The 27,417-nt window shown below is 36.7% G+C and overlaps 1 protein-coding gene across 1 annotated transcript in view; it reads right to left on the bottom strand.

Annotated features, from left to right (window-relative positions):
* Positions 1-27,417, bottom strand: part of micu1 (mitochondrial calcium uptake 1) — a 113,011-nt gene that overhangs the window by 59,065 nt on the left and 26,529 nt on the right. Inside the window, exon 4 of the mRNA XM_056249709.1 lies at positions 9,561-9,723. Coding sequence (XP_056105684.1) covers positions 9,561-9,723 — 163 coding nt within the window. The remainder of the gene's footprint in view (positions 1-9,560; positions 9,724-27,417) is intronic.

Genomic DNA, 27,417 nt, shown 5'->3' with positions numbered 1-27,417 from the left:
AGATTACATAAGCATAGAGTATTTATTTTCAATTTGAATTGGTTTTGTTTAAAAAGTAGACATTTCAGGCTTTCCATAGATATATTTTTTCATGTCTGTGAGGCAAGTATACGCTAAGTATACGCTAAAGTTCATTTATGCGACACGCTCCAGTTCACAGAGCGTGTAGAAAGCACATCCTGTTTGTTTTCTTTAATTCACAAAGGCACAACATTTTCTTGTTATTATGAGTTAATACCCTTTACAGTTGATTGAATGATGCATTACTCTTATCTGTATGACCAAAAATGACGAAGTATTTTAAGTTATTTCCACAGTTGGCAGGAAAAAATGCAAGTTAGCGTGTCATGCAGTAAAGAGCGATATATTTTGGCTTCCACAAGCCAAGACGATTGCATCCACTATCCAGTAGGGCTGTGATGGTGGCAGTTTTATACCAGTGGTAATGCAGTGGTAATGGACCAACCACCAGCAGTGGTGCAGTGGTTGGGGGGGGTGTTATATATATATATATATATATATATATATATATACACACACACACACACCTCAATTAAATACATTTTGAAATAAATAATAATAATAAACAAGGCTCAAACATCCATTTCGTAACAGACATGCGTGTTTATTTGAGCACTTCAATCAATGAAACGTCACACTAGAGCTTGTAAAGCATTGAAATAAATATCAGTAAATAATAGGCTATTAACCTTAATAATATAATAAAAGTTAAATATTTAAAAAACATTTTATATGTTTTAAAACGTTTTATATTTCCATGAAATAGCCTACTGCTCTGCGCTTTGAGAGGGATGTGGGACACAGTAAAGAGACCATCGATCTCTTTTCTAAAATCTTCATGTGTTTTCTAATTGTTGTAAAAGCTCTGAAGTGTGAATTTTATCTTCCACAAGGGCAAGACATTTAAGCTATGTTTGATTTTGCGCTGCCAGAGAAAGCTAAACTAAAATCACCCACGGGTGTGAAACGCGCTTTGCAAATAACCTTGACACGCCTTACCAAGTATAATAACAAGCACAAACTGTGTTAAAAAGAATTTGACGTGCAAGTAAAAAGGTAGGCTATCTTTCCTACAGCGTTTTTCTACTTTACCACAGTAAAGAATGCAAATACATTAGGCCTAATTAAAAGCGAACCAAAGGAAGAAACATTTATGATCCCCTGCAAAAATGGGTGAGATGTGAGTGAAGATTTGGGAAAAGAAACAAGAGATTCCATGTCCAGTGGAATAACTAACGGAATATTGTTAAAGGGGTCATATAATGGTACATGCACTTTTACAAGTTGATTGTACTGAAATGTGTGTTGGCAGTGCCTGTACACAAACATCATATAATGATAAAAATCCATCCAGTGGTTTTGTTTTAATCTCCTTATATGTTTTCCCCTGCCTCAAATCGAGCCGTTCGTTTTTGTGACGTCAATAAAACGGACGCCCCTCCCACGATTGTTGATTGACGGGAGCGTTTCAACACAGACCCGCCCTTGCACATGAGGTAGCTGTCAATCATAGTCTGCGCGGCGCGGACCGGACCGGCGCGGTCATTGTTGATATGCTGGAGCACTGTCTATGAGCAGAATGGCGTCTAAACGATTGTGGTGTTCTGTTCTTGGGTGTAATAACGAACACAGCAGTCATTTTAATGTTCCTGAATCCGAACCGCTGAAGACGCAGTGGCTGAGTTTTGTTTTCGAAGGGAATATTCCCCACGAGCAACGTCAATGCTCTCATGTTTGCGCGAGTCATTTCACACACCAGACTGCTTTATAAACGAGGGTCAGTATAAAGCTGGATTTGCTAAGAAGCTTTGCTAAAAAGGATCGGTACCAGAAATTCGTGTTCCTGCTGAACCTCCAGAAGAACGGAAGTGAGTGAAACGTTTTATTAAACTTTATATTAATATATTAATCTTTGCAAATCGCTAGCTGCACGCTTCACAATGAATGCGTCTAAGGTTTACACTCAGTCAGGGTACATTACGGCATGTTTTCTATGTATGACGTTCTCAATATAATTCATAATTCCACGTTTATACTGAACAACGCGTTATGGTTCTTGTGTTATTGTGTTACAAACGGTGTATGCACAGAACAGAGGGGCGGAGTGAGCGCAGCTCATGATCATTTAAAGGCATATGCACTAAAACGGCGTGCTGAAAACAGAGCTGTTTTTGACCAGGTAAAATAAGTGTTTTCTTACAATACTAATGAGAATTTTTAATTAAAGTATATTACAAATTTTTAATTTAGACCCTAAAAAATCATATTAGCGTGTACAAAAATGGCATTATATGACCCCTTTAAATTCGCTGATAATCAGGTGACCAGATCGCAAAACAGAATCCAAAGCCGACAAAGCTTAAATTAATGGGTTCACGCACAACTCTATCCTTCGTCATGAATCCAAACGTTTCCATGGCTGGGAACATTTAATTGCTAACCTATTATTTCTTTTGTAAACAGAGCTTTGTGCTTCACTTCTGTCATGATATTAATGTAAAACAGCATTCACATACAAAAAAATGTGTTTTGGCAGACCACCGCCGGTGCTACTCAGCCACTGCGGTGGCACTTTACAACCGCGTTGGTGTGGTTGTCACTTCGTGTATACCATAGACATAATAAATACATAGACGCCCTATTGGCTGCTGGAGCGTACGTCAACGGCGCCGCCATGTTGGGGATGGCAACTTTCCCATACCTCTCATACCGGGAATTGAGAAAAATGCATGTTTTGTGCGCTGTTTGGGGCTGTGCCACACAATTGAAAACAGCTTTCGAGGAATTACCTTTCACAAGCAAGACTGAACGTTTGTTTTTGGTTGTATTTGGTCATGATTTAATTAGTAACAGTAACGTTAAGAGGATAAATTTAAAAATACTACTGCTATTGTGTCACGAAATGTAGTTTTAATAGTTTTTCAGTCGACAATGTAGTTGTTTAAAGCTCAAATCTGTGGTTTGTTTATAAAGATAGCGCCTATTTAAAAATTTGATCTGACGCTTTCGGAGTTGTAAGATGCTATCACCGGGGCTCAGCTCGTCTACCCCGCCTGGAACAGCCGTACCTCGGCCAGTGCTTCTGAAGTTTTGCCGCTGACTCGGATGTCTGTAGTCTAGTGGTTAAACATGAGATATAATTCGTCTTGTGTATATCTAACGGGCGATCTTTGGTCTCATTAATCTATAAATGGTTCCCTGGTAAATCGTTTTGGCTGAGGGCAAAGTGAAGTTTCATAACTTCATATTTAGGCTATTTTAACGTTGTATCCTGCTGTATGTTTGACTGAAGCTACTTCTGTTATAATGGCTATTACTGATCAATAAAACTGAAATTTAACAAAAAGAGTTGAATATTAAAGTCACTATTTAACTTATTTTTTATTGTGTATATTCTGTAATTGATATTTCTTATTCTATTGCTATTATTATAGTATTATTAATAAACTATGCTATTATCAATTTTTTATGATTGTATTATTGTACTTATGATATTATATAATTATACTAATCATTACTATTTTATTTGCTGTATACTATTTGTTTATTTTATTGACTAAACTATTTACTATTACTTCTCACTTTATGTTATATTTACTATTTGCATTGCACTGTAGTTGTACGTATTATCATAAAGGATCCATCAGTTATCTTTGTTATTGCTAAAATCTGGTCAATCACAGAAAATGCTTTTTCCACAATAAGAAAACTTAAATTATATCTCAGTATGGGGGTCTTCACCATTCTTATCCAAGAATAAAAAGCCAGATACATGACAAGCCTGAGCTTTGACCATTCTTTATTAAAAGAATCTAACTAACTATCGAGATTTTAAATAACTAGAGATGGAACTTTTTGTACACCACATACAAACCACTGAAATCGGTTGATAAATGTAAAAACAGTTTTGTTTTTATCCAGAAAAAAACGCAGCTCCCCCGTTTACTTACATTTGATTACAGTGCAGTCTTGCCCTCCGCAAAATGGCGGACCCGTTGACGTATCGCAGCAACGTTCCAAAGCGGCCAATAGGTATTTATTATGTCTATGGTGTATACAGACAGGAGCCGTCTTCGGAAAACAGTCTCGACTAATCAAACCACGAACGCCATTCATACAGTTCAGAAGTTCACTGAACTTCATACAGTTCAGCTCACTTAGCACGTCGTTCGTGGTTTGATTAGTCGAGACTGTTTTCCAAAGATGGCTCCAGTCTGTATACACGAAGTGGACTGTCTTTATCTTTATCTTTATCTTCTTATTAAACGGTCTGTACACTTACAAAGTTCTCAATGCTTCGTTTTGCATGTAGGGACTCATTATGTTACTGTGTTAGTGTGGGGCTATTTTGAGTCTTGTTAGTGGTATAAACTAGCGATTTCTTTTTACTTATTATATGCCCCCATTACTAGCGTTATACGCTAAACAGTTTTTAGAGATAAAACTCTTTACATTCGATTATCATGAAAACAAATCTCAGAGAACGGTTGACTAGGTACCATTGTTTTATTAGACCAAAGGTTCATTTTGCGCCGAAGTTCTCCTTTAAAGATAGGGATGCACCGAATATTCGGCCACCGAAAATTTTCGGCCGAAAATGGCCCAAAAGGGCATTTTCGGTTTTCGGCCGAAAGACTTTTATCACCGAAACAATACGGCCGAAATGTTGTGATGACGCAAACAGAAACCGCGAGCTGCACGTGCTTGTCTGAAGCAACATGTCTGCGGTGTGGACGTGTTTCCGTATATCTGAACCCGCGAGGAGACGGAAGCTTTGTATATACTTTCGCCTGCCTCCGCAGCGAGTCTCCACAGACAGCGCGCGCACCTCTCCAAACGGTCGAGGCGTTTATACTTGACGCGCTCGCCGTTGTGATGGGCGGATCGATCCTGAAGTATCGATACTGACGTGGTATCGAAAAGGATCGATCCTCACATAAAAATATCGATCCAAATGTGATTTTTTTTACCAGTAATTTTTTATTAATTAAGCACGCAATTCCGTGCGTAAAATAAGCTTCTATGTGGAAAAATAAGCGAATGTTAGCGGGTAATTGTGTAGGATAGAACCTTTTCTCCTAGTCATCTGTATACAAGACGAAACCAATCAATCACAGAGAGAGTTCGCTGCTGGTGCTTCGCTGAGCTCACAGGCCCAGTGCGTTTGGGAAACGAAGCCTTGCTTAGATGACAGAGAAACAATCGGGAGTTATTTCGTAATAAACAAACCAAAACTGTACATAACGGTTTAAAATGTTGACATCAGTAAGATCTTTTTTATGAAATTAATATTTTTATTCAACAAGGATCGATGCATTAAATTGATCAAAAGTGACAGTCACGGGTTTTACACTGTAAAAAAAATCTACTTCATATAAATGCTGTTCTTTCAACTTTGTTCATCAAATAATTCTGCATAAAATGTATCATGGTTTCCAACAAAATATGAAACTGTTTTCAACATTGATAATAATAAGAAATGTTTCCTGAGCAACAAATCAGCATATTAAAATGAATTATCATCATGACTGGTGTAATGATGCCGAAAATTCAGCTTTGATCACATGAATAAATTACAGTTTACCATGGCATAGAAAACAGATAGCCTATGTTAAATTGTTAAATTGTATTATTACAGTTTTTACTAAGAGAAAAATAAAAATCTTACAGACCCCAAACTTTTGAACAGTAGGCTAGTACTATAATTAGGGTAGTTTTGTAAAAGTCACTGACTAATTAAAGGGGAGTTGAGAGCACAAATCACAAAATATTTAGGCCTAGTAGTCATGAAAAAGTGTTCAGATTTAGCATATTAATGATGCATTCACCTCATAAATCATGACACACAGGAAAGTGCATACAAGTTCAAATGCATGCTTTAAAAATGAAAAAGTATCGGTATCGGCGATACTGGCCCTGTATTTACTTGGTATCGGATCGATACAGAAATTTGCAGTATCGCCCATCACTACGTTGTACTATTCTTTGAAACGACAGGGGACGACTCAAGTAACTGTCCTCTAACCATCAGGAATCGGTGAGAAGAAGAAAGTTAAACACGTGACAATGTTTATTTTTTAGTATACCACCGCCAATACAAAAATAATCATGTAAAACCCAGTAAACCCTGAGATTATTACTTGTGACATTACAAAAAAATATGTATGTATGTATACAACTAAATGAACGCTCTCTTAAATATTTTCTAATTTCACTAAACATATTTCATTAAGTTTCGTGTACATTTGTATTAAACATGGACCTTTGTTCATTTAAAAAGGCTTTTTATGCTACTGTATGCTCATTTTTTAAAATGTAAGCAACTAATTTAGACGTGCAAACTGGTGCTGGTGTGATGAGAAGTTCGTGCTCGGCTTTGTTTTTATGAGAGAACATTTCATTTTAAAACCTTTCTGCAGGCCAGTAGATTACATGAGTGGGGTCAAGTTAAACATTTTAGTTTGAATTTTATTTTATACTGTGCATTGTGCTAAATAAATATTGCATGATTTGTAATTGATTTATTCTTTGAAAATTTTATATTAATTTATGCAATTGGAATGCCTTGATTTTAGTAAAGTTTGTACAGTCATAGCCATAAATGCAATGGTACTAATAATTGGCATAATTTCTTTCGGTGTTTCGGTTTTCGGCCTTGGTTTCTTCTTTTTCGGTTTTCGGTTTCGGCCAAGAATTTTCATTTCGGTGTATCCCTAATTAAAGAATTTCAAAATATTTATTGTTTGAATTTTGTTAGAAATTAGCTAAGACTTAGTTTTATATCAGAAGTAACAAAACACAGAGCTTATTGCGATTATTGGATCATAGGTGTGCTACAAATAATGTTTAGTTAATTTTTTTTGTCAATGCATCAACTGAAAACAGCATAGCAAAAGGAAGATCGATAAAACAACAAATCGATATTGTCAACCCAGCCTTAGCATCCACACATCTTTACCTGTTGTAGCTTATTTACATTGTGTGCATGAAACATTTCATGACATTTAGCGTCTGGACTGGATCACGATGACCGATTCAGTTCTAAGCTTCAGAAAGCTTTTAACCTTTTTGGACTACTTCATGTAAATCACAGGCCTAGCGCCGATGAGTCTGGATCAAATTGCCCCATTGTCACTTTAGTGGCCTGGCAGAGGCTAAACAGAAACACCTCCAAGCTCATTTGCGAGGTTCAAAAAGATCTTAATCAACTCCACTTCCCTCCCACGGCAGGCACGAAAGGCCATGTGGCATGGACATTGGAGAAAGGCAGTCAATATAAATATGCACAGACATTCTTTCCATTTAACTCATAATTAAGGCATCCCAGAATGAATATGATATATTCCTGTGTGTGTGTGTATGTCCCCTACCTTATATAAACCTAGTTACGACTTTTTAGTTGTGTTAGAGATATAGAATATAAGCACTAAGAGTTTAACTACTTTCATATCTTCCAGCCATACCTTCCTTGGTATCGAAATACTCCTCTCGTTGCTCCTTAATTAATTTTCATTTATTATCATTCCTTGTTGTTTTTAATTGCTAAATTTAACTTACTCATCAACTAGATAGTCTAATATTGCCTATCACATTAATCTGACATCGCTAGCTTTCATCTAAATCATTATTGCTAGCACAACACGCTAGTATCTCGCTAGCCTGTTAACCTGCTATCTGTGCTTGCCGTCTTTTTTTTACCGCGCGCGCTCTCGCCTTTTACGAGTCTTATCAAACAACTGTGGTGAGTAGGATCAGTCAACAAACACAGTGAGTAATGTCTTCTCCTGTTATTGTCACTTGCACTTCATGTCACATGTATAGTATAGCCTTCTCTGTCAGTAATGAGGGATTTAAATGTAATAAATGCAGGGAGACAGTCAGGCTAACGGAGAAGATTTCAGAACTAGAGACACGCATCCAAACTTTAATTGAGGATAGTAAGAGTGCAAGGGCTTTAGATACTGCTTTGGATGCGACTAGCTTAGTGAACACTGTACATTGTTCGGTTCCGGCTGAAGAGCCCGTGCAGCAGGGCAACTGGGTGACCGTGAGACGCTGTAGTCGTGGGACAAAACACTGCTCTTCCGTTCCGATTACAACATTAAACCGGTTCTCCCCACTCAGTGAAACACCCACTGAGAATCCTGTTGAATGTGCCCTAATTATTGGCGATTCTATTACACGGAACGTGAAAATAGAGACACCAGCCACCATAGTCACATGTTTGCTGGGAGCCAGAGCGCCTGACATCAAAGCAAATTTAAAAGTGCTATAATACAGATGAACAAATGATAAAGCTTGGGTTGCTGAATGTTCGATCCCTTACTTCAAAAGCACTTATTGCTAATGATATGATCACAGATTATAACCTAGATGTGCTGTGTTTGACAGAAACTTGGCTAAAACCAGACGATTACATTACTCTAAATGAGTCCACCCCCCAAGATTACTGTTATAAACATGAGCCTCGTCTGACAGGCAAAGGGGGAGGTGTTGCTGTAATTTATAGTAATATCTTCAGAATTACTGAGAAGTCTTATTTTAAATATAATTATTTTGAAGTGTTGGTGCTTAATGTAACACTATCTAGTGTAAATGATAAATCATGTTTGGGATTTGTGCTGGCTACTGTATACAGGCCAAGTTATTACTGGCTGCAGATAAAGTCCTCCTAATTGTTGGTGATTTTTAATATACATGTAGATAACAAAAAAGATGCATTGGGATTGGCATTTAAAGACATTCTGAACTATATTGGAGTTAGACAACACGTGTCAGGACCTACTCATTGTCGTAATCATACTCTAGATCAAATATTGTCACATGGAATCAATGTTGTTGCCGTTGAAATTCTACAGCAGAGCGATGACATCTCAGATCATTATCTAGTCTTGTGTAAACTTCATTTAGCCAAGGCTGCAAAGCCGACTCCGTGTTACAAATATGTTAGACCTATCACTTCTGCCACTAAAGATTGCTTTGTTAATCATTTTCCTGATCAGTTTCATCTCCTCAGCAGTCAGCATCCTAGATAGCTTAGAAGCACTCGATATTGTGACAGAAACTTTTGACTCTCTCTTTTCCAGTTTCAACTTTAGACACAGTTGCTCCTTTGCGCTTAAAGAAGATTAAAGAAAATAGTCCAACGGTGTGGTACAATGAGCACACCCGGGGCCTTAAGAGAGCAGCCAGAAAAACGCTGACAGCGTGCACATGCGCATCACATGTTTAGTCTATAGGTATGCGCGTTTGAATATATATGTGCGCAGGCGTATAGTCCTTCTTTAATTCTTTTTCAGAACTGCTTTAGCCGAACCTGAAAATTCATTTTCAGCTAAATAGATTTCAGTGCTTCACTGATAAAAATAACTTTGTTAATTAATAATAAAAGATTCTCTGTTGTTTGACAGTTGACTTTCTTTTCAATTCTGTAAATTCTTCTTCCTGTCATTCCAATTCAACATCCTTTCTGATGTGGTCAATTACAATATCCAATTCTGAATTTTGCCCAACCCCGATCAAGAAAGACTGAAACTCACTCTCTGGCTGTTTCTCATTGGGTGTGATGGAGCGCACAAAGTCCTGTGGCGTCATGTACACCTCGGCATCTCCGTGCTCACTGATGATCTTCAGGGTGGCAAAGTAGCGAAATATCTTGTCTGGGGTGGAGTAAGCTCTGATCCGGTTCTCATACTCCATCACCTGTATCAAAAAAACAAACAAAAAAACACTTATCAAACACAAACAAAATCAATTCTGGGAACTACTTAATTTTTACCTTTTGTCTTAATTTTCTACTAAATAAACTACATTTTTACCAGGGTGACAGCATTTCAGGTGTTTGTTTTTTTAAAATTGGGTAGTTTTTATAGGAACATGCTATTTTATCCAAGTAACTTTATAGCACAACCAAATGCTATATTGCCATTCTCATCACACTGTATAGTTGTGGTGCGTTTACCCTCCGATAATGTCCAGTCTCTCTCATATGGGATTGGAATGATTCATAATAATGAATGAATTTGAATCAAAATTCAGTTGTAGTGGTGCTAGTTTTTTCTTCTTTTTTACTCAAATTCATTTGGGAAAGAAACCACTGCTGTAGCTTTGTTTGGAACCATTTGCATTGTCAAGATAAAGCAAAAAGAGACAATATTGTGCCTAAAATGTAAGTAATTTAATATTAAAGGATTAGTTCACTTTTTTAAAAACTTTTGCTGATAATTTACTCACCCCCATGTCATCCAAGATGTCCATGTCTTTCTTTCTTCAGTCGAAAAGAAATTAATGGTTTTGATGAAAACATTCCAGGATTTTTCTCCATATAATGGACTTCAATGGTAGCCAAACGGTTCAAGGTCTAAATGACCGTTTCAGTTCAGCTTCAAAGGGCTTTAAACGATACCAGACGATGAATAAGGGTCTTATCTAGCGAAACGATCTGTCATTTCAAAAATAAATAAAAAAGTTAAAGTGTTATAGGCACAAATGCTCGCCTTGCGAACTCTCCTGTTCGAACTGGTATCGTTTAAAGCCCTTTGAAGCTGAACTGAAACGGTCATTTAGACCTTGAACCGTTTGGTGCCCAGCAAAGTGCATTATATGGAGAAAAATCCTGGAATGTTTTCATCAAAAACATTATTTTCTTTTCGACTGAAGAAAGAAAGACATGGACATCTTGGATGACATGGGGGTGAGTAAATTATCAGCAAGAGTTTTTTTTAAAGTGAACTAATCCTTTAACTTCTTGTTTACTGAATTGTTGTAAAGTAAATTTCACATTTTCAATCATGCTGATATTAGGGAAAACAGCATTTTTGCTCATGTGATATTGCTTAACTATAAATACAAACAAGAAATTGCACCTATAAATTGATTTTCGGGGAAATTTTTATCCATTTTGGTGGCGTTTTTGCCCCAAGTCACGTTAATTTCGACCCCTCACTGTTATTCGTGAGGTGAAAATAATCCACACTCATGGGTCTATATATAGGCAATAGTATGCATTTTTGAGGAATGTATAGGTGTGCATGCAGCATGGGGCCCCCAGGAGTTAAAGCCCCAGGGCCCCCAGGCGCCTTTTTTTCAATTATTTTCCTATGGTAGTGAGCGTTCTGCGCACTGTTTATGTGACCCAGGCGCCTCTCGTTTTACCGCCTGCTGCTTCTCACGTTTTTGCAGTTGAAAAAAAATGCAACTTCGAGCGGAAAAAGCGCCCGACGTCATAGCGGTTTTTTTTTTTTAGAGCGCTCGCGATTAGACTGACAGGACAGCTGACTCTGGTTGCTAAGCAACATTAAAAAACGCAGCGCACTTCTAGTTCTGTGTGATCGGGGCCAATTGGCAGTGCTGTGTGCCTTTGAGTTTTCAAACTTGAAAAACATGTTAGGTGTGATCGGGGCCTAAAAGTAATTCATAGCCTGAAGTATAGCCTGAAGACATGGCATATATAACTGAAAAATCATCCATTGCAGGTTGGCTATTGAACAATTGCATTTTGATTGGTTGACTCTACGCAGAATTTTTCAACCACCATTTTTAAAAATCTGTTGCGGTGGGTGCAGTCCTACGTCACCGGACTAATTTTCCTAATCTTCACGGTACTTTAGACCGCTGTGGAAATGCAGAAAGCAACAGGTCTGGGGGAAAAAAGTTCCTGGGACAAATTGTTCCAGGTAATTTTGGTGGAAACGCGGCTTAAGTCATTTTTAATGTGTATAAATACTTCAGATACATAAACTGGACATTTTCAGACTACAGCTGTCAATTAACAGCGTTACATCATGTGATCAACCACCTTGGGAAAGACTTACAAATTTAATCAATGATATGAAACACAATATATTTACCTCTAATGCCACTTTTTTGTGATGTCTATTAAATTATTTTTTAGCCTCAATAATGTGATATATTAATCTATCGTAATTTGGGGATATTTATTCACCATATCATGCAACTCATTCCATTAAAATGTTTAATTGATTGACAGCCATTAATTGAGACAAATTAACTGTTAAATAAGAGCAATTACTGCAGTTTGTGTCTCTTAGATATGTCTGTATTTTTTTATCAAAGATAATCAAAATGAGCAGTAATAGAGGTCAGTTTCATCATTCTCATCCAGCCTTTGTTGATGTTTCCTTTTCCTCTATCTGGCCGTCTTTAGCAAATGCCAATTTTGCGACTCATTATGCAGCCTACTGTATGCAAATTTATGTAATTTCTATGATAATTGATTTTCAGTTTGCATGCCGCTATTAGACAAGAGAAGTGATTGTAATTGCAAGATGAAATGACGAGGATTTGGAGTTCAGGATCCTGCCTGAAAGCATGATGTGCAGTAAGTGATGCTTGAAATGTGAAACTGTACTTGTCAAACACTGAGATTCAAGAGGTCACTGCGCACTACAACTGATTTTAAATTTTTCGTTTATACTTGTGTCAGATCATGGACATCATTTCGTTGTGACTCACCGTTACTTCAAGATTTTGCACCTTAAATAACGTATTTTTAACACGCCATGTCAAGCTAAAAATATTTTTTAAAAATTTAAACACATTCAGAGACCTTTGCCTTCAGTTTTATTCAGTTGCACTCAGTTTTGCTGTGAACACACTCCAATTATAAAGTTTGAGCGATGTTGACTTATTTCTGTGAAACAAAAAAGATATTTTGAAATATTTTTTTCATATAATAAAATTTAAAGGGTTTTGGAGCCCACTGACTTTCATTACAAAAATAGTCAAAACATTCCTAAAATATCTTTTGTAATTTGCAGAAAAAAAGTTATACATGTTTGGAATGGCATACAGGGCTCTTTTTTTTCTTTTACTTTCAACTTTGAATGACGTGTATTTAGAGATCCTATTCATTTCGACTTACAGATTTTACACACTATAGGGAAGTACACGTATTAAGATTTGCTCTTAATTTGCAAACATAAATTTGACAGAAAACAAGAAATGCACTGAATTATGACAACTCTTAAGATAAGATAAACTGCTTAACAAAGCAACTCGTGCAAAGCCTTGTGTAAAGGTGATTTACACAAAAACCAAAACCTGAACTACACTTTCCTGTTGCTGCCTTGCAAGTACTGATATTTCCTTCTGAAAATGCAAATGTAGTTTTTCTTTTAAAGTGATCTTGATACTTGGTTCTGAAATATTAAAGCTCATGATTACATGAGTTGGCATAACTTTGCATTTACAGAGAATTTCATTTCATATCATACAATAAACACTCTTCCAGCACGTGAGCGGTTGCTGTGTGACCATCTGTCTTCCACATAAGAAGCTCTAACAATAAATGAAAAAGCCGCAAACTGATCCAGGCAGAAATTGAAGGCGGTGGTTGAGATGTCTATAATAATAATAATAATAGGACAATGCATGCTGTCTTTTTAATGAGAGCAATTGTACAAAACGTTCACAAAGGTCACTCTTTGCATCACTAACTGCCATTTGCATGACATCATTCATACAGAAAGAGGCTTGTGTGTGTGTGTGTGTGTGTGTGCGCGCACAGGTTTGGCCTCATTTATCTATTGAAACATTATGACTGACTATCGAGGACATTTTACTGGTGCTGGCACCAACAGTGGGCTGGCAGTGATTCCAGCTGACATTGGCACACCAAGAAAGGCTGGAGAAAAAGTACACACAAGTACCAAAGCAAGGACATACCTAGAGCCATACATCACACACACACATACACATAAGAAACACTTTCCTTGATCTTTTGAGAGCTCACTGTGCTATAAAACACTGTCTGTCTCAAACCTATGCCTTGCTAAGGAAATGGAATCACATAAGTGATTGCAAACCCTCTACAAAAGAAGCGATATAATGCGTCATACAAATAGTATTAAGTGCCATGGATACATGTGTTGCGGTTTTAAAAAATTGGTTACAACAAGGTATCTTAGGAGCATAATTATGGAGGCTGTAGGGTATTGCTAAACAACAGTAGAACTAACAATAAGAGTAAAATGGCGTCAAACTTCATGCCGTTTCTGGTTGTGTTGCACCGGCTGCTCTGCAGTTCCTTCTGAAGGATTCCAACATAAGAAACAAACGGCTGAAGTTGATTTTTTACAAGTTTCCTGATCATTTTAGTCTGATTATTTTATGAATCTGTGATGATGTAATACTAACATTGTAAAGAGGAATTATTATTTGTATGGCAACTTGTAACTTTCCTCATTTCATATGCAAAAAGGGAATTTACTTTACATATATGTCTTAAAAGGTAATAGCAGAAGGGTGGAAAATGGTCATTTATTCATGTCATTCTTGATATTATATATTCATTATGTGTGTGCTTTTTTTTTTTTTACTTTGCTGTTTTGTTGTTTTTGCACTGTGGGATGAGAAACTAGAGAAAAACATTTCACTACATTACATCATATGCATGCGAAAAATAAAGAACCTTGAACTTAAAAATGTGATCCTGTGGTCCTCTGCATAATCAGAAAAACACAAATGTGTCGTTTAAACACCAAACGCCAATTTTTCATATAGGTTTCTTGACCTATTGCATATCTAACAGATGCCCCTGAAACAACCTCCTGACACTGGAGTCAATGTCGCTGTGTCAGGCAGAACAGATCCTCAAAGAAACAGAGTAATGCTTTGATTGAACCACAGAAACACAATGTTTACATTTTTCGGGGGAATCAATCTAAGATTGGTTTACTGAACGCCATTCTATGAATATTTGAATAAAAAAACACTATAGCCTTTCATAATGTTAACATAATGTGATACAACTGAAAAAATTCATGCATTGGAATGCATTAATCTCCATTATTATGTTTCTGTCGGCTGTTAATGGAGCCACGTTCCAAACTTTAATTAGGACAAAGGAAAATATCCATTACAGAAAACATCAATTCAGCTAAAGATTAAAAGTTCATCTCAAACAAAGCATCAAACTTAAGAAGACTTTAAATCTACAGAATGTGACGAGACATTCATGATCAGCAAAAATCTAGATACCCGGACTAAATGGATCGATACTCCTTTGGAAAGAAATGGTTGTACTTTGAAACCGATTCGAACAAGATGGGAGTGTTGAGTGAGATGTTTTTTGGGACAGGGATGAGATGGAATGATTGGCACCCGTCAAAAAGCATTTGCTTATTAGTTTCTTCTTATAATATTCCAATTTCAGAGTGCTGGCGGATTTAATCGGATTTTGATGGGAACACTCAAAATGACCCAGATAAGTCTGAAAACACACCAAAACACAACACAAAGCCCATGTCAAAAAATAAACAGAGGTCCTCATTTATGAAATAAGCGTGGAATTAATTGCAGCATAAATCACGCATAAAACTATTATAACAATTTGTTTTATTAGGGGTGGGCAGTTTTAACAAAATCTTAGTATTAAGGTATTTATGTTGGAATTAAAATATATATATATATTCCATACATTTTTATGAGTGGTCAGCCTCCTTATACTCTCTTTGAACCTGTGCAAATATGGCTTCGACAAGGGCTGTGTGATTAATCAAATTAATAAAATAATAAAATTGTGATGTGAGCATGTGCGATTTATAAACCTCTTAGTGTGTGAATCTAGTGCGAGAACAGAACAGAGCTGGTTTACTGTTACGACGTGGAAGAAAGCACAGAAACAGGTAAGGTCAAATCAGGGCAGGATAAGGACTTAAAAAAATCCATGGTTTTGGGAATATTTTGAATGCAGGAGAGATGATGTATCATAGAGCAAGTATATTTGCAAGACCTGTCAAACTATAGTTCTGGCAAAACAGAGTAGGGGCCATTAACACAGAACGTGTTTTTTTTGCAGTTAAAACCACAAGATACAGGTCTAGAAATAAGCTTTTTAAAAGTTGAACTTGTTTTTACCTTGAGCGCGATATGTGCCATGGTAAAAGACGTCCGTATAGTGTGTGTTTACATAGAAAAACAATGGCACATTTCGTACCAGGGGCCGGATTCACGAAAATCTTCTTAACCCTTTAAGTGTCACCCCCCTTTTTTTGAATATACATGAAAATGCACATTTCGAACTTAAATGGTTGTAATTCAAGAATGCTTTGGAATATAGAAGGACGATTGGTCTTGTTTTAAAGAAGACATTTGGCAGATTTTTGTAGAAGTGAAATAAATTAAGAAAGTGAAATAGAAAAAAAGTTATAGAAGTTTGAGTTAATGAAAATGTACAATGTAAAAAATTTAATTATTCATATTTTATATAAAATATATATTTTCAAAACCTGGGCAACTCTAAAACTGCAAAAAAAAAAATCAAAGCCAAAAATCTGAACAAGTTGTGTTTCAAATTTTAGGTTGATATCTCAAAAAATGAGCTTTCAGTAAGATTTTGTTTGGGCGCAGTACCAAACTTTTTCACTAAAAGTTAGCACTTTTAAACATCCGCTCACTTAAAAATAAATCACTTCTAGTCAATGACTTAATAACCACATACAACCTGGATTTTATGCTTCTAAATGAAACTTGGCTAGAAGACAGCTGCAGTGCAACAGTCCTCAATGAAACAGCCCCTCCTAACTTTACTTTTATGAGTGTCTGCAGAGCTGTAAGGAGAGGTGGAGGAGTAGCTGCTCTTTTTAAGGATGTCTATCAATGTAAGCAAACATCATTTGGTAACTACCCGTCTTTTGAATATCTCGGTATTGTTTTAAAAGGTGCCCCACGCATTTTACTTATCATTATTTACAGGCCTCCAAAATACTCTCCAGCCTTTGCTGAGGACTTTACAGAACTGTTATCAACAATTTCCTCAGAGTTCGACTGTTTTGCTATTGCTGGAGATTTTAACATTCACATAGATAATGATACAAATATGGCAAAAGAAATCAAAACTGTTTTAAAAACTTTTGACCTGATTCAGCATGTACACGGACCGACACACACTCGTGGACACACTCTAGATTTACTTATCAGTAAGGGTCTAAACATTTCATCGATTGTTATTAAGGATGTAGCACTGTCTGATCATTTCTGTATTTTCTTTGATATATTGATCTCTCCTGCCATTGAAGCTAGATCTGTGTCTGTCAAGAAGAGATGCATAAATGAGAACACTAGTGTACTATTTATGAAGGCTATATCTTCAACACCAAGCATATCTGCTGACTCTGTTGATTTTCTCCTTGATTGTTTTAACTCAAAAGTTAAAAGTGTAATTGATGATATTGCTCCTGTGAAAGTCAGGAAGAGTGGTAGACAAAAAGCACCTTGGAGAAACTCAACAGCTGTGCAAAATATGAAAAGACAATGCAGAAAAACAGAGCGCATGTGGCGGAAGACAAAACTTGTAGTCCATTATAACATCTACAAAGACACCATCCATGCTTTTAATATGGAACTAGGCAAAGCTAGACAGACTTTCTTCTCAAATATTATAAACAGCAACTTAAACAACACACGCACTCTTTTTGCTACTGTAGAGAGACTGACAAACCCCCCAAGCCAGATTCCCAATGAAATGCTTTCAGACAGCAAGTGCAGGGAGTTTGCTTTTTTCTTCTCTGAGAAAATCAATAATATCAGAAAGGTGATCAGCACATCATTGAGCTGCACTGGGGTCAGACAGATCAGACCACAACCGCAGAAAGTAGCTACTATGTCTGATTTTGAAGAAATTGATGGCAAAATTTTAGAAGAAACCGTACAGCACCTTAAAACATCAACCTGCGCCCTTGACGCACTTCCCACATCTTTCTTCAAAAGTGTGTTAAACTGTTTAGAAGCAGATCTCCTAGAAATGGTAAATGCCTCACTTCTCTCTGGGAATTTTCCAAACTCCCTGAAAACTGCAGTTGTCAAGCCCCTCCTGAAAAAGATCAATCTGGATAAGACCATATTAAGCAACTATAGACCGATCTCAAATCTTCCTTTCATAGGGAAGATCATTGAAAAAGTTGTCTTCAATCAGGTGAACAAATTCTTAAGCTTGAATGGATACTTTGACAATTTTCAATCTGGTTTCAGATCGCATCACAGCACAGAGACAGCGCTCATAAAGATAATAAATGATATTCGCTTAAATACTGATACAGGGAAATTATCAGTGCTGGTACTACTCGACCTCAGTGCTGCATTTGACACTGTCGATCACGACATACTTCTTGACAGGCTGGAAAACTGGGTGGGGCTTTCTGGGATAGTCCTAAAATGGTTCAGGTCATACTTAGAAGGGAGAGGTTATTATGTGAGTATAGGAGACCATAAGTCTGAGTGGACGTCCATGACATGCGGAGTCCCTCAAGGCTCAATTCTTGCACCACTCCTGTTCAACCTATATATGCTCCCAATGAGCCAAATAATGAGAAAGAACCGAATCTCTTACCACAGCTATGCAGACGACACACAGCTCTACTTAGCCCTATCGCCTAACGATTACAGCCCCATTGACTCCCTGTGCCAATGCATTGATGAAGTAAACAGTTGGATGTGCCAAAACTTTCTTCAGTTAAACAAAGACAAAACTGAAGTCATTGCGTTTGGAAACAAAGATGAAGTTCTCAAGGTGAATGCATACCTTGACGCTAGGGGTCTAACAACTAAAAATCAAGTCAGGAATCTTGGTGTGTCTCTAGAGTCAGACCTTAGTTTCAGTAGTCATGTCAAATCAATAACTAAATCAGCATACTATCATCTGAAAAATATTGCAAGAATTAGATGCTTTGTTTCCAGTCAAGACTTAGAGAAACTTGTGCATGCTTTCATCACCAGCAGGGTGGATTACTGTAATGGACTCCTCACTGGCCTTCCTAAAAAGACCATAAGACAGTTGCAGCTCATACAGAACGCTGCTGCCAGGCTTCTGAGCAGAACCAGAAAATATGAACACATCACACCAGTCCTCAGGTCTTTACACTGGCTCCCAGTTACATTTAGGATTGATTTTAAAGTATTATTACTGGTATATAAATCATTTAATGGCCTAGGACCTAAATACATTGCAGATATGCTCACTGAATATAAACCCAACAGATCACTCAGATCATTAGGATCACATCAGCTAGAAATACCAAGGGTTCACTCTAAGCAAGGTGAGTCTGCTTTTAGCTACTATGCCAGCCGCAGCTGGAACCAGCTTCCAGAGGAGATCAGATGTGCTCCTACAGTAGTCACATTCAAATCCAGACTCAAAACACATCTGTTTAGCTATGCATTTACTGAATGAGCACTTTGCCACTGTGTCCGACTGTTTGTACTGTATTTTATTTAATTTTTTATTCTAAACTGTTTTAATTATTCTTATTTCTTTTGATTATTTTAATCTCTTTATTCTTAACTGTTTTAATTATTCCTATTTCTTTTGATTTTTCTATGTAAAGCACCTTGAATTACCATTGTGTATGAAATGTGCTATATAAATAAACTTGCCTTGCCTTGCCTTGCCTAGATGACAACCAGACTCCATTACTGCCCATATAAGGGCGCCTCCATTTCCATATGTGTTTTGAGTGATCTGAACCATTATTTCCACAATTTTCATACAATTTATGAAGTAGACATCCTATTCAGAAGTAATATGAGAAGTTTGGCAGATATGAATTGAACCTCTAAGAAACACATAAAAAGAACACGCATGTGCGTTATAGCTTCCTGCCACAAATGGTGAATCTATCATTTTTTTCTTTATATTTAAAAACAAATTCAGAGCTTTTTTCTAAAATAACTGAATGGATGCTATCTTTTGAACTCTTGGCATGAAAACAAACTGAGGTTTCTACCCTTCTTTCATGATTTTTCATGTTCATCACTAATTCAAAATAAAGGTCTAAACACGCTTTAGGAGTATGAAAATATTCTTGTTGCAAATTGATAAATTACGGCTCCTCTGTAATTTATTTTGAAAATCAATCACCAAATATGGAAACTAGAGATTGTAAGCTTTCAAATGATATATAGTTGGTCAAGATTAGTTTAGGTTTAGTATAGGTTATTACTGTTTTAAAAATGTAATGGATTTGGGCCCACCGGTGGGCCGGTGACACTAAGAAAGAAGTTAAGTAAATTCTTAAGGTAAATTCTAAGAAGTTTGTAAGAATGTTCCTAAGTGCAATTCTTAAAAAAAAAGAAGTTCTCAAATATTTTTTTTAAGAAAATGACAGGCTTTGGTGTTATTTGATTGAAAAAGGCTTATTATTGCTGAAGACTAGCTGACTGAAAAACACTTCAACGCCCGTCTTTGCCTGCAGATTACTGTAGATATAAGTGTAAAGACTATTTTCGTCGCGACTGGTTTCGCAGGAGTTAATCAGACAGCAAAGTGTTTTTAACACACCGTGTCAAGTTAAAATAGTTACTCTATAAGAGCCTGTCTCTAGGAGATGCTATTATAAGGAGAAAATATTATATTTAGCTAGCTAGTGTTATTGTAATGCTTAATATTTGAAACATCTCAAATTCATTAAACATTTGGTTATTTAACCTCTTAACCTTCTCCAGAGCGTCGGCGCACTGAAGCGTTTTTTTTTTTATTTAGTTCAAATATACTATCAGATTTAATGTTATACCTTGACAAACTATACATCATTAAAAAGATATAAGACTCAAGATTCAGTATTTGACCACTATTGTATTCTGAGAAACTTATAGTGACAGTTATGTCTTAATTTGTGTCAGGAGTTATGAAATGAAAAAAATGAGTCGATACCTTTAATATGAATTATGAGCGTCAGCTGGTCCATTCATAAAAAACACTCCGTGCTGTCGTCATGACAGCGATTCACAAAACAACGTCCCTGAGGGCTTTTAGCTCAACAATGTGCAGATGTGGAGAAATATTGATATATTCTCATAGATTCACATCATATTTCTATAGACAGGAATAATATTTATTGAATTTATACCCAAATGCGTCGATGTAATCATAATGATCGCTTCTTACTGAGATGTGCTGTGTTTTCCATTCATACCAATAGCATGGGGGCGCTATTATGTCCAATAAAAGTCCATATATGGATCATGAAGAAGACCCATAGTCATGTGACATTCCAGGACGTCACTGATACAGAAAGTAGCTGACAGAGATCGCTGTAACATGCAGATAAAGGTGTTTTGAAGACAATAAACATGATTGCAATGATATTTGAGTTACCTGTGTTCTTCAAGCCATGCCAGGTATTTCATAATAATAGATTATGTTTATAATGTAATGCTAATCGATATAGATTTCATCATCGTTCAGAACACTAAATAATACATTTTCTGTCTGATTTTTTTTTAATCTGAAGCCAAGTTAGATCACAGAAGATTATTTAAAACACTAGACTTGCGTTATATAGTGAGTTTGGAGCGCAAACATAGTTTTAATCTTATAAATGGTCGTGTATTGATGGTGTGCTAAGCTAACATGCTAGCGAGCCCAGGCGCACCTGCCACGAGCAGTTATTGTTTTATGATTTTTTTCTAAATAGGAATGCTTACTGAAATGTTTCAGTGCATTTGATACCAGTTTCAAATATTTAGTGAGAACTTTGATAAAAGAAATTAGGGTTTGAAACCCTATGAATAGCTTGTGAATAGCCAGTCGTTAGTAGCTATAATGCAGACAAAAGAAATGCATATTTAGAGCCATAATAACCAGTCTGGAGAGGTGTAAATGTGTGCAGGGGAGACTGAGACTGAATGGGGCACCACAAACAATAGAGACAATAGACTGAATAGATGACTCAGAAGATGACTAAACATCAGTTTGCTAATAGAGTCTAATCAAAATAAAGTAATTTGACATGATCTTGAAAAACATTTAACTAAATACAGAGCTTTATACTTATCATTTTCAGATTTTAAATATAAAATGGTCAGACATGTGGCTTTAGCTGCAGTGCATTTCTAGATTGCTCCAGGGCCAACTTCAATTTTATTTTCATGAAGATGTTTCATAAAAATAAATTTCTAATAACTTTACAAAACTTTGAAGCTATTTAAAATTGTTTTTTTCATTATGACAATAATTAATTCTACATTTACAATAAACAACCAGGTGTCAGCTTTCAAATGAGATCATACTTGTGCTTTTAGTGCAAAGGGTTCATGAACTGCATCTGTTTTAGTTTGGGTATGTCATTTCTGGGGATTTTTCAAAAGTGGGCTTGAAGCTTAACAGGTTAAGAGCGGTTGGATGTTATATTACCAACTTTAAGAAGTTATTTACGATGATTTTTAAGAACATTCTTTTCGGGAATATGAATACTTCTTCAATTTTATCCTAAGAACAATCTTAAGAAAAGTTTTAGGGAATACAAAATATTTTCTTTTTTCTTTTTCTTAAAGTGTCATGAACACATCAGTTTAACACAGGAAGAGCATAGTTACGTTTTTCTCCATTGTTCTTTGATTTTTCTCTATCTACTTCTATCTATCAGAACAATTCATCGTGTCATTGCGTTCAAGATCAGACGTATCAGTGTCCTCATTTGCACATATTTTCATTTGAAGACAACGTGATTAAATATATGTGCATACACGGTGCTGCTGGTTCATGTTTAGAACACTAGAGTATATGAAATATGTCCATTAAAACTTGAAACATCCATATGAGTCCATATGTGCTATGATCCGCATTAGTTTCTCAGCTGTAATGCGATCTTATGCGTAATACAGCGCAGTGATTGGATTAAAACCGTTCGTTCTCCGTTCATGAATAAATGCGGAGAGGTGCTCAGAATCGTGCCTCTCCAGCCCCAGCGGCCAATCACACACTCCGGATGCACGCTTCTACCTCAGATTCTGTGATGTCGCGTAGACTTTGCTTTTCAACCTAAAGAACTAAATTGCTCTAAAAAGCCCCAAAATGACCAAGTTCTTTTAGTGTTTACAGTGATGTACATATCTGTTCACATCTCAAAAAATATTTTTGGGGTTTCATGGCCATTTAAAGGGGTCATATAATGGTACATGCACTTTTACAAGTTGATTGTACTGAAATGTGTGTTGGCAGTGCCTGTACACAACCATCATATAATGATAAAAATCCATCCAGTGTTTTTGTTTTAATCTCCTTATATGTTTTCCCCTGTCTCAAATCAAGCCGTTCGACCGTGTGACGTCACACGCTCGGAAGCCCCTCCCACGATTGTTGATTGACAGCCGCGTTTCAACACAGACCCGCCCTCGCTCGTGAGCGAGCTGTCAATCATAGTCCGCGCGGACCGGCGCGGTCATTGTTGATATGCTGGAGCACTGTCTATGAGCAGAATGGCGTCTAAGCGATTGTGGTGTTCTGTTCTTGTGTGTAATAACGAACACAGTCATTTTAATGTTACTAAATCCGAACCGCTGAAGACGCAGTGGCTGAGTTTGTTTTCGAAGGGAATATTCCCCACGAGCAACGTCAATGCTCTCATGTTTGCATGAATCATTTCTCACCAGACTGCTTTATAAGGAAGGTCAGTATAAAGCTGGTTTTGCTAAGAAGCTGCACCTGAATAAAGGATCGGTACCAGATATTCGTGTTCCTGCTGAACCTCTAAACAACTGAAGTGAGTGTAACGTTTTATTAAACTTTATATTAATATTTATATTAATCTTTGCAAATCGCTAGCTGCACACTTCACAATGAATGCGTCTAAGGTTTACACTCAGGGTACATTACGGCATGTTTTCTATGTATGATGTTCTCAATATAATTCATAATCCCACGTTTATACTGAACAACGCGTTATGGTTATTGTGTTATTGTGTTACAAACGGTGTAGCACAGAACAGAGAGGCGGGGTGAGCAAAGCTCATTATCATTTAAAGTCATATGCACTGAAACGGCGTGCTGAAAACAGAGCTGTTTTTGACCAAGTAAAACAAGTGTTTTCTTACAATACTAATGAGAATTTGTAATTAAAGTATATTACAAACTTTTAATTTAGACCCTAAAGAATCATACTAGCTTGTACAAAAATGGCATTATATGACCCCTTTAAGTTAAAAAATATAAAGAAACTGGCCAATTTTATACATTTCATTTTAAGAATGTTTTGTGAATCCCGCCCCCAGGTGAACAAAAATCGATAATAGAGGCATTTGTGAGCTGCACAACATACGAAAAGTGTTCTAAAAGGCATAAAGAAATAACCGACGCCGTCACGTATGATTTATTCAAAGATTTGGTGCCTGCAAATATCGTCAGTAAAGCAGGCTTCCAAAAATTATACAGACAAGTATGTGTGTGAGGAAATATCGTTTCAAAATTGTGCTTAAAATCGAAATCGCGCATATCGCACTTCCTTAGTAATCGCACAACTCTACCACTACACATTTCTGCTGTTCCACCTGTGTATGTTTATACACCTCCTAGTCCACAAATGATCTACACACAAATTAGTTTTGTTTGCATTTCATGAATGAGGCCTATATTGGTTGGAGAAGTGGCCTGGAGGGCAGAGCTCACGTAAACAGAGACAGCCATTTAATGTACCCCGCTACGTGATGAATGGCCTCATCCATCAAAGGCAGAGCCCCACCATCCTACAACAAATCAACTTCGCTTTTAATGTGCTGCTGGTTTGATGTATGCTGTTTATTTTAATACTGCATCCATATGTCAGAGAATACCTACATTTCTCTCGGCTTGTGAAGATTAGGTTTTAAACAAAAAGGTCTGAACCACTGCTGCCGCGGCGTCTCGCTATTTTAGGACGCAGAGTAGCAAAAATAAATCATCCTGACAAATTCTCTCCTTTTTTTTAAAGGACACATACACACAAAAAACACAAGAAGACATCGCCTAAGTAGCCATGTTGAGAAATCCAATTATTGAACAGCCATGATCCAACAAAGATGTGTAAAAGCCAAACCTAATTGTGGTGGTGAATAGATCCATCTTCAGCAGGGCCTACATAGTCCTTTACAGCATACGGCACGAATAAAATCAAAATCAAATAAAAACACGCATCTACAAAACGTTTTAGCAAACACAAATAACAGTGGTGCCACTGGACAGTTCTGGCTCGAGGGGGGTTCCTCTCTGACTGTGACGGTGTCCTCCAGTACAGCATCTGTTTTAAGTAAGCAATAAGGTACGAGAGGCTTATTTCGCCAATAGATGTCTTTATGAGTGAGTCAGTCAGTAGAGAAGACTTTTATATTGAAAGGACGGAGAAGGAAGACGTAACTGACAGATGACTATAGGTCATTGGAAAACCCCTTAACTGTTAAAAGGACAAGATATCGCTGCGGATTTTTTTATTATGAATATAGGACTGACCTGAAGGAAAATGCTATGCCTACTGTAAATGCAGGTACACTCGCTTACTCGATCTCTCACAATACTCTACTATAGCTTCAATGAACAATGTCAATGAGATCAAACATGCGTTTAAGTTGCTAAGAGTGGTTGCTAGGGGTGTTGTGTAGTGATACATAGAACCGTTGGGTGAAGCGGTGAATAAAACACAGCTATTGATCAGAATCAAGGATTGCAACTAACCGTTTTATAAGGAAGTCAAATTTTCTTGTACCAAGAACTGTTATATAAACAGGATTGCTATTTTTCTGTAATCATTTCCTCACCCTTATTGGTATCCAAACCCATAAACCTTTTATTACTTTTCAAAACACAAATGAAGATATTTTTTATAGATTTCTTTACCTCCAGTCCATTTACCCAAATTCTTTATGCTTCAAAAACTTGCAGCAAACAAAATCTATATGAATCGAGTGGTTTAATATAAGTATTTTGAAAGGATATGATCTCTTTGTATAATGAAAAGACTTTTAGGAGTTTAGGATTGTATGCAATATAACATAAAATATGGTCAATGGAATCTCAACCATACTTGCCTGACACACAAGATTTAATCTACTGTAAATGGTTCTTGTGGAAGCTCAAACATGCTTGTGTAACATGCGAGAACAATCCTCGCTGGTTCTCTGCATCATTATTTGGTGAACTATCCCTTTAAGATTTTTTTAGTCAGCATGAAACAAAAGTTCTAAGTGAAACGAGTTCTTGAATGAGAAAATAAATGTAGTGTGGGACTTGATTTTGTCCATTAGGAGTTTATTGGATTTTTGGAACATTATGGTTTGCTATAGATTGCATCAATCGGGTTCCAGGAGTAAATTCTCCATAGGGAAAGAGATTTTTAACAATAACTTAAAGACAGCCCGACTGTGAGCTAGGAGGTTGTTAATCAACAGTATTTGTTTCTGTTGAAGCCGCCAGCCTCCATTATTTCAACTTGGTTTTAAAATAATCGTGTTTCACAGCAGAATTCATGGTGAAAAACTACATTACCCCTGATGCAATACAGAAAAATCCACCAATCAGAGAGTCAGAACAAGCAAAACAAGCCAAATGAGCTCTTTAGCTCTGCCCACTCCCATGAAGCGCTGCTATTGACGAAATCAAGTCAGTCTATTTGATTATATGAATATTTTGCAATAAACTTAATATATTGTTTATTTATATAAACATTTTTTTTTTTAAATGAGTAGTTATATGTTTCTCGATCGCTTTTAATTTGATTATGCTATTAGCAATGCCTCATTGGATTGTAGTTCCTTCCCTCACTAAAGCCGTTAAGTACACAGTCTGGTACCTTTGAATTTTAGTGACATTTTCCAATACTTTTTTGATTCAAATCAAAGTGTGTAATGTTAAGATTCACCTCGCAGCTGGTTGGCCTGGTTCATGGTTAATAATAACACTTTAACAAAAACTTATTTGAATGGAAAAAAATACTTCCGGAACCAACGGCGCTGAAAAAGTGGGCGGGCGGTGTTTCACAACTGCTGTGATCTCATGTGAGTGACAGGTTGTCCTGCCAATAAATATGTCAACAGAGAAGAGAAAAGATGCTGGCGCGAGGGAGACAGGAAGTTATTTTGATTAAAGATTACAAGGGCACATTAAAAAACATTTATCATAAAAATGGGACTATTCCATAAAAAATAAGAATTGTCCCTTTTGATTTCATGGTGACTTTTACAACCCTCCACATTGCGAGTAGACTACTTGCATATGCAACTAAATTTTGTGCTAGGCAACTAAATAATGTCTGTTATTAGCCATTAGCTAATAAACTTTTAGATTTCACTTGCCAGTGATTGAGTTAGATACTAAGAATAAGTTAAGAACATATTTATTTTCATGGTGTGTTATATACTATGATCGCTTTCCACTGGAAATCTTTTTATAGAAAAGAACGTGTAAGCTTGTTTATGAGGCCGTAGAAACAGGCGTTCTAAATTTGAATCAGGTTGGAATACACCGAATTGGACCACAGTGTTCCCTCGCATTTACAGCGCACTATTCCTCTGTTGATATCAATGGATTCACAACGTTCTCAATGGACTGTAATCTATTGTGTGTGAATGCTCTTACTCACCGTCACTTTGCTTTCACAAAGCATATTTGTAAAAGACACAAGTTGTGTGTGTGTG

The sequence above is a fragment of the Rhinichthys klamathensis genome, unplaced genomic scaffold, assembly GCF_029890125.1.
Source record: "Rhinichthys klamathensis goyatoka isolate OS25496 unplaced genomic scaffold, OSU_Roscu_1.1 h1tg000003l_1, whole genome shotgun sequence".
NCBI classification, from domain to species: Eukaryota; Metazoa; Chordata; class Actinopteri; order Cypriniformes; family Leuciscidae; genus Rhinichthys; species Rhinichthys klamathensis.
This window is presented reverse-complemented; position numbering and strand designations above follow the sequence as displayed.